The 17953-nt window shown below is 38.5% G+C and overlaps 1 protein-coding gene and 1 pseudogene across 3 annotated transcripts in view; one reads left to right on the top strand and one right to left on the bottom strand.

The window, feature by feature from the left end:
• LOC104605707 (uncharacterized) overlaps positions 1 to 9658 on the top strand; it is a 28538-nt pseudogene extending 18880 nt beyond the window's left edge. Inside the window, exons 11-16 of the transcript XR_016076228.1 lie at positions 6070 to 6402; positions 6553 to 6654; positions 7036 to 7333; positions 8664 to 8812; positions 8898 to 9182; positions 9518 to 9658. The product of XR_016076228.1 is annotated as an uncharacterized LOC104605707 (transcript). The remainder of the gene's footprint in view (positions 1 to 6069; positions 6403 to 6552; positions 6655 to 7035; positions 7334 to 8663; positions 8813 to 8897; positions 9183 to 9517) is intronic.
• Positions 9659 to 11787: 2129 nt separating this feature from the next.
• LOC104605719 (uncharacterized) lies at positions 11788 to 15759 on the bottom strand. Of its 2 annotated transcripts, none has more exons than XM_010270605.3 (6): positions 15489 to 15759; positions 14729 to 14958; positions 14386 to 14644; positions 12421 to 12600; positions 12164 to 12319; positions 11788 to 12042 (listed from the first exon to the last, which is right to left on the bottom strand). In XM_010270605.3, the coding sequence occupies exons 1-6, from the start codon at positions 15516 to 15518 to the stop codon at positions 11875 to 11877; spliced, it is 1023 nt and encodes a 340-aa protein (XP_010268907.1). In that variant the 5' UTR covers positions 15519 to 15759; the 3' UTR covers positions 11788 to 11874. The 2 variants fall into 2 exon arrangements, with proteins under 2 accessions (XP_010268907.1, XP_010268898.1); XM_010270596.3 differs by having other exon boundaries at positions 14386 to 14647; positions 15489 to 15654.
• Positions 15760 to 17953: the final 2194 nt, after the last annotated feature.

Raw genomic sequence — 17953 nt, 5'->3', positions numbered from 1 at the left:
ATTTGCCGCTTGCCCATGAATACTTAAGACCACTTGAGCTCATAATTTATCCCTTTCCAAAGTCAATCTCCAAAGCCATTTCCCCAACAGAGCATTTTTTTTTCTGCAAATTACCTAAAGCAAGCCCACCATCATTTTTGGTTTTGGTAACTATATCCCACCTGACCCTATTATCTTTTTTCTCCTCTTTTGGTTCCCATAAGAAGTCTCTCATTAATTTCTCCAAAATCCCACAAATTCCTCCAGGCATTTTAAACATCGGAAAAAAGTACACTAGCAGATTTGCCAATGTAGATTTGATCAGAGTAATTCTACCTCCCATGGATAGGTAGTTTTTCTTCCAAGATGCTAACCTCTTAGTGAATCTCTCAATCACCAGGTTCCAGAAACTCTTTTTACTTGGGTTATCCCCTAGTGGCATTCCCAAATAGATCAATGGCCATTGTGCGATCTCACATCCCAAAGTGTGGGCCCTATCCTTCACCTCACTTTCACTCAAATTAATGCCAATCACACAGCTCTTGTCCAAATTAACTTTAAGATTAGTCACCTTTTCAAAAACATTGATCGCTTGCTTTAGGTTACTCACCCAGCTCACCTCCTCCCCACTACAAAAAAGAATTGTGTCATCAACAAACTGTAAATGTGTTACTGGGACCTTATTCCTTCCTACCCTCCGACCTTTCACCAAATTTCTAGAGTTTGCTCTCTCAATGAGTTTTCCTAGGACTTCAGCAATTAGAGTAAACAGGAAAGGAGAAAGGGGGTCTCCTTGCCTGATACCCCTGGTAGCTTGGAAATGATCTACCACCCTCCCATTCACTAAGATGGAATAGTGGCAAGTCCTAATACATCCTTTCACCCACTTGCACCATTTCTGCCCAGATCCAAAAGACTCTAAGACTTCTAGTAGAAGTGACCAATCCACCATATCATATTCCTTTTCAAGATCCAATTTGCACACTAATCCCTTCTTCCCACTTCTTTTGAAGTCTTCCATAGTTTTGTTTGCAATCAGGATTTGATCCACAATTTGTCTACTCTTCACAAAGGCACCATGATTTGGGGAAATGATTAAAAGTAGGACTTCTCTAATCCTCCGAGAAAGCACCTTAGCAATGATTTTATAAAGGCTGTGTACCAAGCTAATGGGTTTGAACTCTTTGGGGTGACGGGCATCTCCCTTTTTTGGGATTAGAGCCAAAAATGTGGAATTGAGGCCTGGATTAGTCACCCCTCTTTCAAAGAATTCAGAAAACACTTTTTGGATGTCATCCTTCAGAATGTCCTAGCAGTCTTGATAGAAAGCCATCGTAAAACCGCCAAGACCAGGTGCTTTAGATCTATTCATTGAAAATATGGCTACCCTTATTTCTTCCAATTCAAAGCTTCTCTCTAACCACACCCTTGACTCTTCCGGTAGTCTCGGCCACTCCAAACCCTCAATCTGTAATCTACTTGACATAGGCCTTCTAAAGATTGATTTATAATGGTCCACAAAGGCTCCTTCAATCTCTTCATGCTAAGTCAATATTGCATCATTTATCACTAGCTTGGATATAAGTTCTTCTTCCTCCTGCCATTGGCCACAACATGAAAAAATTGTGTTTCTATCTCCCTCCTTTACCCACTTATGTCTGGACTTCTGTCTCCAGCTAATTTCTTCTTTGAAGAGAACATCCTCCAGCTAATTTTTTTTCTCAACCCAAATATTTTGTGTTTCTTTTTTTGCATCTAGCTCCTCAATCCGATGCATCAACTGTTGTTTTCTTTCCTCAAGCCTCCCAAATTGGAGAATATTCCATTCTTTGATTTTGATTTTCAACTCCTTCAACTTCCACTGAAATTTCATACCCTCCCAATTAGCCCTTGGATCACTTGCTACCCACCATTCTTTCACTTTCTCTTTAAAACCTGGATGGGATAACCACATGTTCTCGAATCTGAATGGGATAGGCCCTCTATTCCTAGGATCCACCTTATTAATCAAAACTGGCCAATGATCAGAGGCGACCCTAGGCAGTGTCCTTGACATCAGATCTCCCCAATATTCTTCCCAATCATTAGTAAACAAAAATCTGTCTAATTTTGAACAAATTGGATCAGCTTGGAGATTTGACCAAGTAAACCGGCTATGCGACAGATTCAATTCTTTGAGCTCAAAACATTGATAAACTCGTTGAATTTCCTCATACTTGTAGTGTTTCTTTGCCGCATCTTGTTACACTCCTCAGTGAATCTAATTACATTAAAATCCCCTCCTAAGCACCAAGGGCCTTCCCATAATCCTCTTATGTCTCCTTGCTCTTCCCACAACTCACTCCTCTGCCTGTATCCATTGGGGCCATATACATTAGTTAATACCCATTCAAAACCATCGCCTACTTGTTTGAATTTAACAGAAACTGAGAATTTTCCAATCAATTATTCAACTCCTTCAACAGCTTCATTTTCCCACAAAGTCACTATTCCTCCAGAAGTTCCCCATGAGGGACTCATTGCCCAACTGATGCCGTTTGCTCTCCATAAACTTTTGGCCCACCTACTATTAAATGTCATGAGCTTAGATTCCTGAATTAGGAGTATATCTGGATTTTCTTTTCTCAGTAGCTCCTTAATCAACACCCTCTTTCTTGCATTCCCCAATCCTCTCACATTCCAACTCACGATCTTCATATTGCCTTCTTATTCCGTCCCTAACCTGCTTTCTTCCTATTTTTCTCCTTTCCTACCCCTGCCCTTTTTCTCATTGATTTTCTTATCCCCTTCCATATCTTGCTTCAGCCTTTCAACTTCACTCATCTTTCTTTTTCTCACCTTCCCTTCTTCTTTTCTATTCTTAAGGTATATTTTCAGCTCATTCAGATTTCTTATTTTACATCCCAATTTTCCCACAAATTCAGCCAACAACTCTTCTTCTGCTTCTTCCAATTCAGACTCCTCTGATTCCTTCTCTTCTGTCCCTTCACTCTTTCTGTAATCCATCTCTTCTCCAGTATCTTTACACCCTCTATCCGCACTTTCACTTTCCTTCTTTTTCTCCCCTCTCTGCTCTTTCTCTTGTGTCTCAATTTCATTATGGGCAAACGGTAAGGAAGCAGCTCCGGAACCTGGAGTACAAGCAGCAAGACCAGAGCTAGAGTTAGTATCAAAACCCAAAGGCACAGACATACCTGGACCTGAGTTTGAAGTAGATTCGGCACTGGTCTGGACTTCACAATTCACTCCCAGAATATAATTTTGCGAGGAATTTTCTGAACCTGATTCGGACTCACTACTTCCATCGCTCTGTCGTTTATCTTCCTCTGTTACGTCTTTGTTCGAAGTTTGGATATTGATTGATATTATCTTACCCATTCCTTGCTCACTGTTCATTCACTGACTTGGATTTCCTCTTTCTGGTACACCGTTTTCCCTTTTATCCTCCAAATTGTACTCTGCATCCTCCATCAACCATTATTAGGATATTTTTTATTAGAGGTTAAATCCTTATGTTCTCCAACGAACAGTTCAGCAGCTGCGCTAAGCATGTCCTCCATGTCTTCTTTCTCCATCATATCTTCCCCAATCACTCTCTGTTTCAGATTCTGGTTCGTATTCATTGACTGAGGATTCGCAGTGAACCCAGCCATCGTCCTCCTCTTCATGCTCCTCTCTTCCGCCTCTGAAATACCTCGGATTTGGGCGTTCTTCTCCCAACTTTCCTTGGTTCACTGCATCGGATTTGGATACTGGGATCCACTGTAATTTTCTCTTCATGTCAGCACTGTTTCTTCGGCTGAAACAGTGCTGACGTGACCTTTAAAGGTGGACCTCAATTGCACCCAAGTGGACCCGACTCACGTGACTTTTAAAGGTGGACCTCAATTGCACCCAAGTGGACCCGAGTATAATATATGGACCACTCCCCCGGTTGGACCTCAATTGACCCACTAGGACGCCAGTTGGGTCAGACCAGGACCTATAAACAAGTTTTTCTCCTCTGGGTGGACCCAGCCCTTGGTCCGACCAGGTCACCCCTTTGACTACCTCTGCAAAAGAATGGCCCTCAGATTTTTTGGATTCAAAATAATTTGAAAACTTTTCTTTAAATGGCCGAATATTTGGTTCTGTCCATTCAGCTTCCAAAGTGGGAACGTCTTCATTCCCAGAAAAGTTTTCCTTCCCAAGTCCGCACACGTGTCCACTTTTCTTTCCTTGTTCATCGCCAATTGTAACCCACTTTGCCACGCTACTGTCGTCTTCAAGCTTCGACCTTCCATACTAGAGCGACGCTTCAACTTCCGATACTACCTAGATTTTGTACCAGTAGCCGTCTGCATACAGATTGATGGATCTTGGAACCTTCTCAGGTTTCACACCAGCGACTTTCAAGTTCATTGCTCTCAAGCCCACCGTCTTGAAGGATAGGAGAGCACCATCCAAAGCTGTCACTATTTTTTGGAGAGGTTTTTTGCCATAGATGAAAAGGCAAACCTAGAAGCTTCAGCTTGAAGCTCCCATTGCTCATTGTTACTTCATTAGCCGATGGGCACCAGTTTTCAATTGTTACAGGTCCCTCACTTGTTTCTACAGTTTTGAAGTCCAATATCTCCCTTCCCCCCTCTTCCATTACAGCTTTTCTGTCATTGAAGGGGATTAGTATATCACAGTATGAGGAGTACCAACCTTGGAAGTCACCTCCTCGAGTAAGCCTTTCCAGTCGTTTACTTCCTTCTTTGCCGACAAGATTAGTCTTCGCTCCCAACTTCTTTTCTCCCCCTCCAATAAGATCTTTGGTTCCGGTATTGTTAGAGATACCACCATTGAATCAGTATTTTCTTCATTTTCTTCTAACCCTAACCTCTCTAATTGCTTCCTTCTCTTTGTCATTTCTTCCTTTCCCAGTATTGCTGTCATTTTTTCTGGTTCCTTTATCTCTTCCTTCTTTCTCACAGCCATTCTCCGGTGAAGTTTGTTTGCTATCGTACTCCAGCCTTGCAGACTGTTGGCTACTGGTATGATGATCCTCTGTTTTTTTCTTTGCTCAAAACTTTCCTCCAGAACAACAAACCAGCCATTGGAGTTTCTCTTTCTCTCAGCAAAATACTCCCTCCTTAACTGCCTAAGGGGACTCTTCCATGGCCTACCCCAACTTACATGTACTGTTCCGTCCAGGAAGCTCTGGAACCATGATACAGCTTCACCCACCAACAGTATCGCTCCTCTTCTTCCTTCCCTTATCTTTATCGTAAGATTCTTTTGGTATGCAATTTCTTCCATCAAGAATCCTTTTCTTTCGGCTGTAACCACTTTTCTCCATTTTCCAGTTGTTGTGAATCCTTCGTTCTTCTCCATCAAGAAACCTTCGATAAACTTTTGTTTTTCTATTCAACTCCCACTTTTTCAGTTTTCAACTCAACTCTGCACTATTGGTAGCTTATGGCTGCAATATTAATATCCCAGTGAGAATTTCTACTTAAATATGTGCTTTCAATAAACTTTTTGCCAAGCTACCTCTTTATTGTCCAAAATTGCGGAGATGTTATTGGATGGACTGATTAGCATGGTGTTTGAGGATTTGTTGTTGGAAGTTTTGTACCCCTATTAGTCTAATACCGTTGTTTAGTTACGCTTGCATCGCAATTCTGCTAATATAGACATTATTCTAGAAGACAAAAACCAAAGCAATGTTAAGTGTTTCAATGTTTTTCTCAATGATTTCTGTTGAGGTAAATCTCATTAGTAATCTCAGTGTAGATGGTGTAATCTTCCTTTTAATACATCATCATCTTAGCTTTGTCCCCACTATATGGTGTCAGCTACATGAATCCTGTTATGCCACTATGTTCTGTTTAGTTTCATATCTATTGTTAAATCATGGGCCCATTTCTCACCAGAACCCATGTCCTTTTTCATCTGTGCCTACTGCTTAGCTCATCTAGCTCCATCAACTTGTAACACGTGCTACACTAATACATATTCACTACTTTTTCAAAAAGAAATGTGAATGATTTCTTCTAACATAATTCATGAATTATGTGGTTTGTTTATATCGGTCGATTATAAACTGTTAAAAGTGTACTTCAGGTTGGAGAGAATGACTGTGTGATCATTATGACACATGAGCCCAATTGGCTTCTTGATTGGTACTGGAATGATACTTCTGGAAAGAATGTCTCTCACTTAATCCATGACTATCTGAAGGGGAGGTGTAAGCTTCGAATGGCTGGGGATCTGCACCATTACATGCACCATTCATCTATTCCATCAGACAAGCCTGCTCATGTACAGCATTTACTTGTCAATGGTTGTGGTGGAGCATTCTTACACCCTACTCATGTATTTAGTAACTTTAACAAATTCTGTGGAACATCCTATGAAAGCAAAGCTGCTTATCCTTCCTTTGAAGATTCAAGCAGGGTAAGTTTGGTAGCTATCTCCATATCAGGAAAGTTTGATAACTTTCTTTTTTGTTCATCAATTACAATAATGTAAACCTTTTACTAATGTAGTGTTTTCTAGTTGTATTTTGTTCTGGAAGTAATGCATTGTTTTTATACATCTGTTTAGATTGCTCTGGGAAATATTTTGAAATTCCGGAAGAAGAATTGGCAGTTTGACATTATTGGTGGCATCATATACTTTGTATTGGTCTTCTCAATGTTTCCACAGGTGAAATTTTATTATTCCTCCCAGGTTTGATTCTGCTTTCTAGGATCGTAGAAGAGTTGTTCTCTTTTAACTCCTTGAGTTCTTCCAAGTTTTGCGGGCTTGCCATGTCTGTAATCTCATTTAATGTCTAAAGAGATGGCATGGAGAAGTCAGCAAGTGTTGAACATGTATTTTAAACTAGAATTTGAAGTGTTCAATGTGGGAATCAACCATTTTAAAAGTATCCAGGTAAATGATGTCTTTTTTACCAAAAAAACCAAGGGGTAACTGAGGGTCCATGTACCATTGCTTCTCAATTAGAGATTAGTTAGTCTTATGGACTTTGTTACTAATAAGTAACTATGTGGAGATAATTAACATTTTCCTTTCTGTACTTTACAGTGTCAGCTTGACCACATCCTACAGGATGATTCATTTTCTGGTCATCTGAAGAGTTTCTTTAGCACAGTCTGGCAAGCATTTATATATATTCTAGAACATTCATACGTGTCTTTAATAGGAACCCTGCTATTACTATTCACAGCATTTATTTTTGTCCCATCAAAAGTGTCAAGGAAGAAGCGGGCAATAATTGGGATTCTTCATGTTTCTGCACACATGGCTGCAGCACTTGTTCTCATGTTGCTGTTAGAATTGGGTATTGAAACATGTATCCGCCATCGATTACTAGCAACATCAGGTATGCATTTGTGTCTGTTTCAGTATGTTTGTATTATCCAACATGTATCTTTTATTCTTCTGTTTAGCACTGTTTCATCTCTCTCACGGAGTTGTAATGCTTATATATTTCATGTATAGTCAGATCTAGGAAGCATAAATGCCATCATTTTTTTTTCTGTTAAAATGCATTTTATGACTAAGTATTGGGATCTTGTAGCTTTGGTCTGACTATTAGCTTTAGACTTGACATACAGGTACAAGAATATTTCATGGAAATATCAATTTTCATTTAGGCTCTGTTTAGTTGGATACTTGGGCCTGAGATGAAGGAAAACAATTTATTTCCACAGAAATTGCTACTTTATGGTTTTTGGTTGCACATAAAATGACAATTGAAAAGAAATGTTTACCAAAAAGTGAGTAGTAGTTGTGGCAAGCCTTCAACAAGTCATATTTCTGGACCCAGGGTGTGTTCTCTCTATTCAAATCTCCCAACATCCATGATCATTTAGTTTTTTTTCCCTCTAGTCAAACATCATTAGATTAGGAGAATGATTCATTTTCTGTTGATTATCATTTTCCAAGTAGGGAAACTCTATGCTACTGGCAAGATGTGACCCCCTTGTGAATTTTGATAAATATTACCTGTTTGGTTATCACTTCTATGATACCGGTTGATTGGTTACAAGTTTTTCTGGTATCACATCTTTCCGGTATCATAGCCGAACCCTTCCAAGTAACTCCTTCATTTTCATATATTTTAGTTACCTTCAAGTAAATACAACCTTGGGTGAAAGAACTCAAACTAAACAAAGTCTTGTCCCAACTATATGGGGTTAACTACATGACTCCTGTTATACCATTCCACTTTGTTTGGTGCCATGCCCATTGTTAAATTATGGGCCCTCAATTTATTTCTCACTATTTCAACCCTTGTCCATTTTGGCCTATCCTTTGCCCTTCTTGTCTTACACTGCCAATCCCAAAGTCTGGATAGAGGGCCGTGTCAGGTCAGGTTAGCAGACTGCATTACAAGCTTTTCTCATATCACTATGAACAATCTTAAAAAAATGTCCTAAATAACCTATACTAATTTTCAGAAATAAAATCCCATCATTATCGTTGGGAGGGTTGTAGATGGGGGGAATGTGTAGCCCACCAGAAAGACATGATACCAGAATAATCTGTATCCAATCAACTGTATTATAAAAATGGTAACTCATAAATATATGTATGTGGGACATATACCTGGAAATTTAGTAGTGTAATTTTCAGCTACTCTAGCATATAAAAATGCTGCCAATGAACTTTCGATTTTAAGATGCTAACAAGTAAGAAATCTGCTCCAGGATATCACACTTTATACGAATGGTACCGATCAGTTGAGAGTGAGCACTTCCCAGACCCAACTGGTCTCCGTGTTCGTATAGAGCAATGGACATTTGGCCTTTACCCAGCATGTATAAAGTATCTGATGTCTGCATTTGATGTTCCAGAGGTGGGCATGCTTCTCTCATTCCAGAAACTTTTTCTCAAGGTACTTCTATTAAACATATTAAAATAAATGCGGGATCATTTTTCAGGTAATGGCTGTAACTAGGAGCAACATCTGCAAGAAGGGGATGGAGTCGCTCTCCCGTGGGGGTGCCATCATTTACTATGCTTCGGTCTTCCTTTACTTCTGGGTATTCTCAACTCCTGTGGTCTCCTTGGTGTTTGGAAGCTACTTGTACATCTGTATAAATTGGCTCCAGATTCACTTTGATGAAGCCTTCTCATCACTCCGTATTGCAAATTACAAGGCATTCACCCGTTGCCATGTCACCCATGATGGTGACCTTGAAGTATTCACCCTTGCTGTTGATAAGGTAATAATCTGCTTGGACCACTTGGAGCACCTAACAATAGAAAATTTAAGTAGACTTCTTAAAATGTTGCAAGGTTTCTGAGAATTGACTTATGCCCCAACTTCATCACCTTGTCCCAGCACTATTTTAGGTTAATCATGTAGCAGTGGAGCTGGATCCTGTCAAAAAAAGGAACTTCAGCTGCAATTAACTTGAGTTTCAAATCATTAGTAATTGCTGGTGACAGTTGGTAGTTGAGAGTTTCAAATCTGGCTGGTTTAGCTTCATTTGCAGGTTCCAGAAGAATTCCTGTTGGATCAGAATTTCAAATATGGCTAATTCATCTTTATTTGCAGGTTCCAAAGGAATGGAAACTAGATCCGGACTGGGATCAGGAGCCAAGACAACAACTGAGCCATCTGAGGAAGTTTCCTAGCAAGTGGAGTGCAACTGCTGTGTCACAGGACCCAATTTCTACTGTTCGAATTGTAGACCATTTTGTTATTCAAAAAACTACTCCTGTATGCCAAACTGATTGATAGAGTGGTTGGTATTCCGTCACTTCAGCATTTAGATTGTATCAATTTTGTAACTTACATTCATTCAAAAGAAATGATAAAGGAGTAAATTCAAGAGGCCAGGTTTCTTCCCGGGCTGCCCCATTCTCACGCTGAAATTCCTTATCTGTGCAGTTGTGGAATCTAGACGAAAAAAATCTTAGTGTGTCGTTTTTAGTAATAAAGGACGTCAAGGGGCGTTCCCAGAAACAGAACATTAATGGGATTGGCCTCACTTGGTGTGACAACTTGACAAGGATGATGATGGACAGTCTGATATATGTTCACAATTAGGAATACACTTGGTTTGTGTGGTTTAGAAGTCATGTGGAATGGAATCCATTTCAATTTTCAATTAAAGCTTTCAAGAATCAAGATTTTGTTTCTACCTATTAGTTTTTTTTTTTTGGTAGAAGTGCCTATTAGCTTCAGACATCTGTATAACGTGCAATAAGGTTCAAAATATTGATAATATGATAGTATGTATCGTAGCAATACGTTTAAAAACAGATGTATTATGCTATGCTTTTGATGGACATGGGTACTTGGGTAGTGTAAAGGACGCGGATATGTGTTGCCTTGAGTCCTTAACCATGTAACATAGTGTTACGTAAAACCCAGAAATACAGATTCTAATGGTGCAAAAAAAAGGAAATAAAACAGAGATCATAAAGATGGTAAAAATAGAGCACACAGATGGAGGAGTAGAAATCCACTATAGAAAAATGGCAATGGAGTATACAAAAATTGAGCGGCAAACTAAACTAAAGCATACATAATAGAGAATGTCCTAACAATGTAACATAATGTATTTGGGTCAGGCCCAACCCTTCTATTTCCACCACAGACCACTATGAAGTTTTGCCTCTAGATTTTCAGCAACTAAAGAATTTAAGGCTCAACTCAACACAGTCTATTAGTTTCATCTTATATGGTACGTAGTTGACGTGCAGTCATACTCGTACATCTTTGTTCTATTAACACTTCTGACATGATTTCTTCCATCTGATCTGATGCAATTTTGCACGCAAATGCGATGGGGTTAGGTACGACGGTGGATTTCCTTTGATCCATCAAACGCTTCTTTTGTGCATTGATACAAGTTGTGACTTGCAAATGAATTCCCTTTGTTCAATAATTCCAAGGCATTCCAAGTTCCGACTCGATTCCTTATGCTCATTGAGCGTATTGTGGGAAAAGGCCAAAACGGCTGGTTTTATTCTGACCTCTATGGTTTGGTTGGCTTCATAATCAGGGATGCCAACTTTGACCTTTTGCTTATTAATGCCAATGGCACTTCGGCACCTAATTTACTACACCATGTTAGGTGCACAATTCAGTAAGGTTTTAAAATCGACGACCCAGGAAAATATATATCTCGTACTGCATCCCAAGTTTTCTGAAACAGATTGTTCTTCAGGACTCTGGTGCATGGAACCAAATTTATAATTTGCTAGTAAGAAGCCAAGAAGTGGTTTTCTGCGTAGATGTGAAATTGTGAATGCATTTGCAATTTTCACTTTTTCAGGCAAGAAGATGGTGAACTAGAAGTTGTACTCATAATATTAGACTGGATAATTTAGAAAAAAAATCAAATTCTTGTCTTCTTATATGATTGAATGTCTGAATATTTCTTGTGTATAAACTTTGGGTGTCTCAAATGAGTCGCAATAATTAAAAAGAGTTGAATAAACCGAGTTTTTCAACTTGCCTAGTCTGCCAAAAGGCTGAGCAATCTAATGCCAGCTTTTCCTCTTATTTTTTATTCTACATATCTCAAGTAGGCAAGCGGAAAATAATGCAAACTGGTAGAAAAAGGTGATCCAAGTAAGATCTGAGATTGTACTTCTGAGATTTTGATATTCACTCAGATTGATTAATTTAAATTTTACATGACGTCCTTGTGTGAAAAAAAAAGATAAAAAGAAAAAGAACAAAGGGCTCAACCAAGTGTAAATTGGGAGGATTGAACTCATTGAAGGAAACAGAAAAAAAGGAAGCATCAAACCTGTTGCCGCGACCAAAATTTTCAGGGAGTGGGATTCTATTCTTTGCTCTTTGTGACAAAAAAAAAAAAAAAAAAAAAAAAAAAAAAAACAAAAACAAAAACGAAAGGTGTAATTTACATTACCCAAGTGTTGTGAGGTCAACCACATTTAATAGTCTGCGTGGAGGAAACTCTCATACTGTGTCCCCTTCAATGTTTTGTGGACATCATCCCAGTTTACAACCTGATTTGATAAGGTCCCCTTGTGTATCTTCACCTGACGGCTCTTCAGATCCATCTCTGGCACTCTCAAGAACTCTTGAACATCTATCAGCTTCTGCAGAAAAATGTTCACAGAAAATGACTACAGAGTAGGACCATGACATTATACAAAGTAATGCATACATTGACATCAGAAATAGAGGATTAGTGGCAATGCCAGATAATAGATTTCTTACTGTATGATTGGTTACAAGATCTTCATAGTAAAGAATGGTGTGGCGTGTACTACTGAAATATTCTAAAGCCTTGGCAGCTGTGTCCTCCACTTGCTTCAGATCGGATATCAGTAGTGTGGCATTAATTATGGGCTTGTAATTTGCAAGTATCTTAGCCTGTAACCAGTCAACAATTGTCAATTATCAAAAAAAAAAAAAAGTCAACAATAATGAATCAAGATCTTGCAGGTGTGTGTGTATGTGAGAGAGTGAGAGACCTCATCTAGTGAGTGCACATGAGACTTGTGAGTCCCATTTAGTAGCTTAGCATCTCGATCGTAAGAGTTTGCGAGAACTGAAATCATCCTGCGCAGAAGATTTCTTCGGAAGAGGAATATTGCAGAAACACCTCTCCTATTGAAGTACTCCACTATTGCTTGGTGATGCTCCATCACACCCTGTCATGACAATGGCAATGGCAACACATGTCTTCATCAACGTTTTCACTCACAAAACATAACAAATGGAGCCTATAATACCCACATATACTATGGACATGGCCTTGGTATATAAGTGGAAGAAGACTTGGAAAATTATAGTTAAGCATCAAAATCAAAAACAGCAACCAGAGTTGATGGATAGAACATGGCACAACATATAATTGTATGGCCACATATGATGAATATATCCTTGGAGAAAGTAAATCAAGTAGAACTTTTTTTTCAATTTTTATGCTCAATTATAACAAAGGTTTTATGTTTGAATTGCAAAATTAAGTTTAACATATCAAAGATGCAAGTGGAGAAGATTATTCAAAGGAAAGTAATTTTTTTCATGTTGTTAGTGCTTATCCACATACCCAGTGAAGAAGAAAACAATACTATCTAGAATTAGTCTATTGGACACAATGTTTTTGGGGCTCAGTTGTAATGCTTCAAGATTTACTTCTTGGTTTGCCTTTGTTGTAATGCCTATCTTTGTAATGGGGTAGCCGAGGCTACCCAAAGCTGTATCTATTTCTCTTTTTAATAAAATTTTTCATGGTATTGATAAAAAAAGGAATTAATCTATTGGAGTAAATCTTGTTAAGGTAAATCACCATCCTTATCAGCAAAAAGGCAGCAATATTAAGCACATTTCAACATGAAAAGAAATCATCAGTAGAAAAGTCAATGATATGGTGAAGAAAATAACATGCCCCCCCCCCCCACCCCACACACACACACACATAGAAAATGAAAAGAAAAGAAAATTATTGATGATTAAAAACCAAATAAAGATAATGGTGCATTCAAACAACTGAAGATTAAGTATTCTACTTATTCTATATATTTCCAAATACATTGTAGAAGCCATTCTCTTCAAGAGGATTGGTAGTTACTAGTTAGTGATGCAGATATGACAAAAAATACACTGTTCAGATGGATACCTCATTCATCTAACTCTTTAGCCGACCCTCTTGTTAAATACGGTTAGCATATGGGAAAGTATTATTACCTTGGCATGTGGCAAAGTGTCATCCAATTGACAAGAATCAGTATGGATCCAATGTTAGCATGACTATATCCATTGGTTTTGAGGTGTCCTATTAACAAAGGAAGAAAGTATATATGCTCATTTCTGACCCTAATATGTTAGAAACTAAGCACAATTTTACTGTCATTTTATGAAGCATCTTTTCACTGAGACTCTATGTAGCCAGCCTGAATTCACCAGGCAAGCAATCTTACCACCTTGAAGCACTGACATATTAAAATCTCTTCTGTGCATATCATTAAAGTTTTGCCTATAAAAAGGAACTGAGCCACAAAGCAGCAACTTTAAAACATAGGGCTATGACAACTACCTTTAATTAAATTATTAAATACAAGTTTCCACTATCCAGTACAGTCCCCCCTCCCCATTGTGGAATACAAGGTTAACATGATAAAGTCTTCACATTACTTGAGTATATAAATCTCTGATTATCCATGTTTAAGACACCCTTGTTTTGAAAATTAATATAGATACATGAGGAGTTATACCCAAAGAACTCAGGACCAAATCTTCATATGCAGAATATTTCCTTCTATCTCAGCAAGAACAGATGTAAAAGGATAAGGTCATAAGACTAGAAGAATACTGTCAAACTCTGTATAAAAAAATGACCAAGTAAAGAACAGAGGAAACACAAAACAAGTGCTGCAATCTCTCTCTCTCATAAAATAGGATTTTTTTATCATAAATTCCATTAAAAAATTCACCTGATTAAGCATCCACTTGAAGCCAACTGCAGCTGAGCACTCATTCTTGGATGCACTACTGAACCAGTCCAGATTATAAACTTTATCCAGTGTCTTCACTATTGCTGAAACATTACTCCTCCTGTCTTTTGCAGAGAAGATTTCCCCATTTGAGCTTACGTTAATATGGCTGTTCAACAATGTTTCAAACCATCCACTCCCGGATCTCTGCATCGACAAGATGGCAAAGAATCGCACAGGATTGCATTTGCACTCATCTCTGCTAAATGCACCAAAACTAACAAATGAGTAAATCCAAAATGTGACCACAAATTCAAACATTGGGAAAAGATGTTTCTATTACCTGCTATAGGTGTTGGGTTTTGGGTAATGTACATACGGAATTTCCCATTCTTCGATACGGGAAGCATGACAAGGCCTATCGATCACCTGGACGCTTACCATCTTTGTATGGGTGTTGATTTGTTTTAGACAGATTGAGCATATATAAACACCACAAACCATTGCAAACATTAACACTACCATCCTCAATACCAATGGAGATTTCTTGGGGGGCTTTATGATGAGGGCATCCTGTAATCAAAAGTTAACTCTGATGTTATTACGATGACCCAAGGGTGTAACCCAGTTACACACTCCTCCATCTGAGATGGCTAGAGAAGAAAACTTTTTTAAGCAAAGAAAAAATAGGAAAAAGAAACATGTGCCCAGATCATCATTGTAACAGAAAATGATTTTTGCAAGTCATGAGAAATTCAAACTAAAAAAAAAAACTACAAATTCCATCTTAACCACACCCCATAAAAATCTACAACAGAGAAAGATAATAGAAAGGCAATGTGGGTTTCATTTTGTTTTGAATCCTCTTCAACAAAATGAAGAAAAAAAATGCAAACTTTCTCCTGTCAAATCCTCTACACAAGTATAAACCCATCTGTTGGACTGTTGATCATGCAAAGGAAGATGGAAAATGATAAACAAAAACATAAAAAAGGAAACTTTCAAGAAAACTCACAGCTTTTACCCAAACAAAATCTCTGAAAAAAAAAGAAAAAAAAAAGTAAAAGAGAAATAAAGGAGAAGAAGCTGCATATAACACAGACCTTGCTGAAGAAACATACATCCTCTGCCATCCTTTCTGAAAGGTAGAAAGGGCATGTGGAGTTGAGGTTCTTCTCTCTTTCACACACACAGATACACTCTATTTCTCTTCTCTGCAACTTAGCATTAGGCAGAGACAGAGGAGTTTCTGTCTTGAGCTATTTCTTTTCCTTCTCGACTTCTTCGTCGCTCTAAATCTATTTTACTTAATTATTTATTGTCGTTTGCGTAGCGAAACCCCGTCATCTGACCGAGAACACCACCACCACCATCAGGGAAAACAAACATAGAACAAGTCTAAATTAATAGAGGCCGATGCCGAGGTCCGAGATACAACGCACAAGCGTGACATAAATAAAATCTATATGTAAAAATAAAAACAAAATAAAAAGCAACATTAAAACAACTTTCTCGCTTTGTGTTATCTGCTTTAGATACTATCCATAAATATAATTATGAACTTTCAGTCTATAATCTGATGTAGAATTGTACCTGCATTTGGGTTCATAAATATTTATTAAATTTGCGCAAGGAAATTACAAATAGTCCGATTGGGTTTGGGTCTCCTTTTCTTTTGTTTAATTCCTTGGATTTAGCCTCCTACTAACAGCTAACTCAAACAAGTAGGGTAAGATGCCAAGGTGGAAATAACAGATTTTCTAGTTCTCTATTATTAGCTAAAGACTGTCTATTTTAGTACAAGTCACCCAGAAGCTCATTCCAAATTAACTCATATAAGCAAGTTCAACCAATAAAACCTTAGTTTCTCCCACTGATTAACTTTGTATTTGAATTTTAGTTAATTATCAAGAGAGCTCTGATTAAGTTCAACTCTTAGGTGGGTGATCCTTTTCTCCCACCTTGTTGTAGCTCACAAGGGTGGGTGGGAATGGGATAGGATCATAGGATAGAACTTGGTTCTTTTAGGGATATCATTGCTCTAAGTTGTTGTTTTCTTTTTTCTCTCTTTTTGGTGGGAAAACCTGCTCTAAGTTGAGTGAAGGGGAAGGAAAGAGCCCACTGTTGGCATTATTACTCCTGTTGCCATACAATTATTTAATTAGAGTATGGGCTTGTTTAGGGTGTTGAATAAAATTTTACTTGAAAGAGAAGAGAAATTAAATGCAGAGATGAGAGAAGAAATTGAAGTTCAGTTATCAGTTGGGCTGTTTGAATCTCCACCAAGAAAGATAATGGCTTTGGAGTAGTACTAGTCCAATCCATCTCCACCCTCCTAAGTTGCCCAATTTGTTTGTTTGTTTGTTTGTTTGTTAACCATTTTGACATTTCTGTAAAGAAGAAACAAAGTACATTGAAGTAGACAGGCGAATTGATAGAAAAGCTCATATAGCCTATATTCTCTGGTCCATTGGACGTGCACCCCACACTTGTATGACCCACCACCCCCTGGCCCCTCCTCTGTGTTTTCTTTTTCATTATTTTTTCTATATTATATCTAATTGCAATATTTTTTGCTAATTTATATTTAATACAATTTTTTTTAATTTATAAATTTTTAGTAGAATTGGCGTTATCTCTCCGTTTGTTTTATAACAACTCCGAAATGTGCGGGTTTTGATTACGACTTGACTAACGGGTAATTTCTCTTAGATTTGGAATTGGTCTTTAATCTTGAGGGATCATATCATGCATCCATTTTTATCAATAAACTCTGTAAGTAGAAAATCCTAACCGTCGGATGTATTGAGTGGGAGTACATGCAAGAAGGCCACGAAATTTCAAAGAGAGGTTGTTGTTAAAAAAGTAAGTCAAATATGAAAGAAAGTCAAACACAAAAGGGAACCCATGCCTAATTGCCTCGCCTAGATTGAAGACTCTCCCCGTGGACCGCGGTACTTGGATAGGGGTCAACTCGGTTGGTTTCATCCGCGTTCTGTTAATCGGACGAGTGCACCCACCAATGAAAGGCGAACACGCCATTTCGTCAGTAGTAACCGCGAATTAATGAAGACTTTCTCCGTTATCCGTGGGTTTCGCTGGTTGAACCGGCCACACAAAACACGATTTAGTCTTCCTTTTCATGTTATAACTCGATGAAAAGGGATTGGTTGTGATTTCCTGTGTCCGGCAAAGGGCCATTTTGACATTTCCTGTGTCCGGCAAAGGATCAACTAGTGATCAATGGTAAGTTACTGCTCTTCCACTAACATCCCTGCAAGGCTGCAATTGGTTTCTCCACCACGAAGTCCACATGATTTAAACCGCTCTCTCCCATTTCAATTGTGATTTCCTGTGTCCGGCAAAGGGCCAACGGCTATGGATGCAGGAGTAAGCCGTTGTCGAACCCACACTATGCTCAGGAATAGAGATAGGAAAGCTGTCAACGGCGTTAACGACTTCAACGTTGGCGAGCATCGGAGCCACAACAACGGAGACAGCAAGACGACGGAAATGTCTTCTTGGGTTTAGGGAGGGGGAGTTCGAACTCGTGAAGGTAGATGAATGG

This window comes from Nelumbo nucifera, chromosome 5 (genome assembly GCF_055504915.1).
Source record: "Nelumbo nucifera cultivar China Antique chromosome 5, China Antique-T2T, whole genome shotgun sequence".
Classification (NCBI taxonomy): domain Eukaryota; kingdom Viridiplantae; phylum Streptophyta; class Magnoliopsida; order Proteales; family Nelumbonaceae; genus Nelumbo; species Nelumbo nucifera.
The sequence above is the reverse complement of the archived record's forward strand: the minus strand, read 5'-3'. Positions and strand labels throughout refer to the sequence as shown.

What these genes read in the sequence shown, in the direction of transcription:
- LOC104605719 (XM_010270596.3), bottom strand. Translation starts at nt 15,518, where the DNA reads ATGGCAGAGGATGTATGTTTCTTCAGCAAG. An exon ending in ATGTGCACTCACTAGATGAG is followed by an intron (nt 12,320 to 12,420) that starts GTCTCTCACTCT and finishes GACTGGTTACAG; the next exon opens with GCTAAGATACTTGCAAATTA. An exon ending in ATCTTGTAACCAATCATACA is followed by an intron (nt 12,043 to 12,163) that starts GTAAGAAATCTA and finishes ATTTTTCTGCAG; the next exon opens with AAGCTGATAGATGTTCAAGA.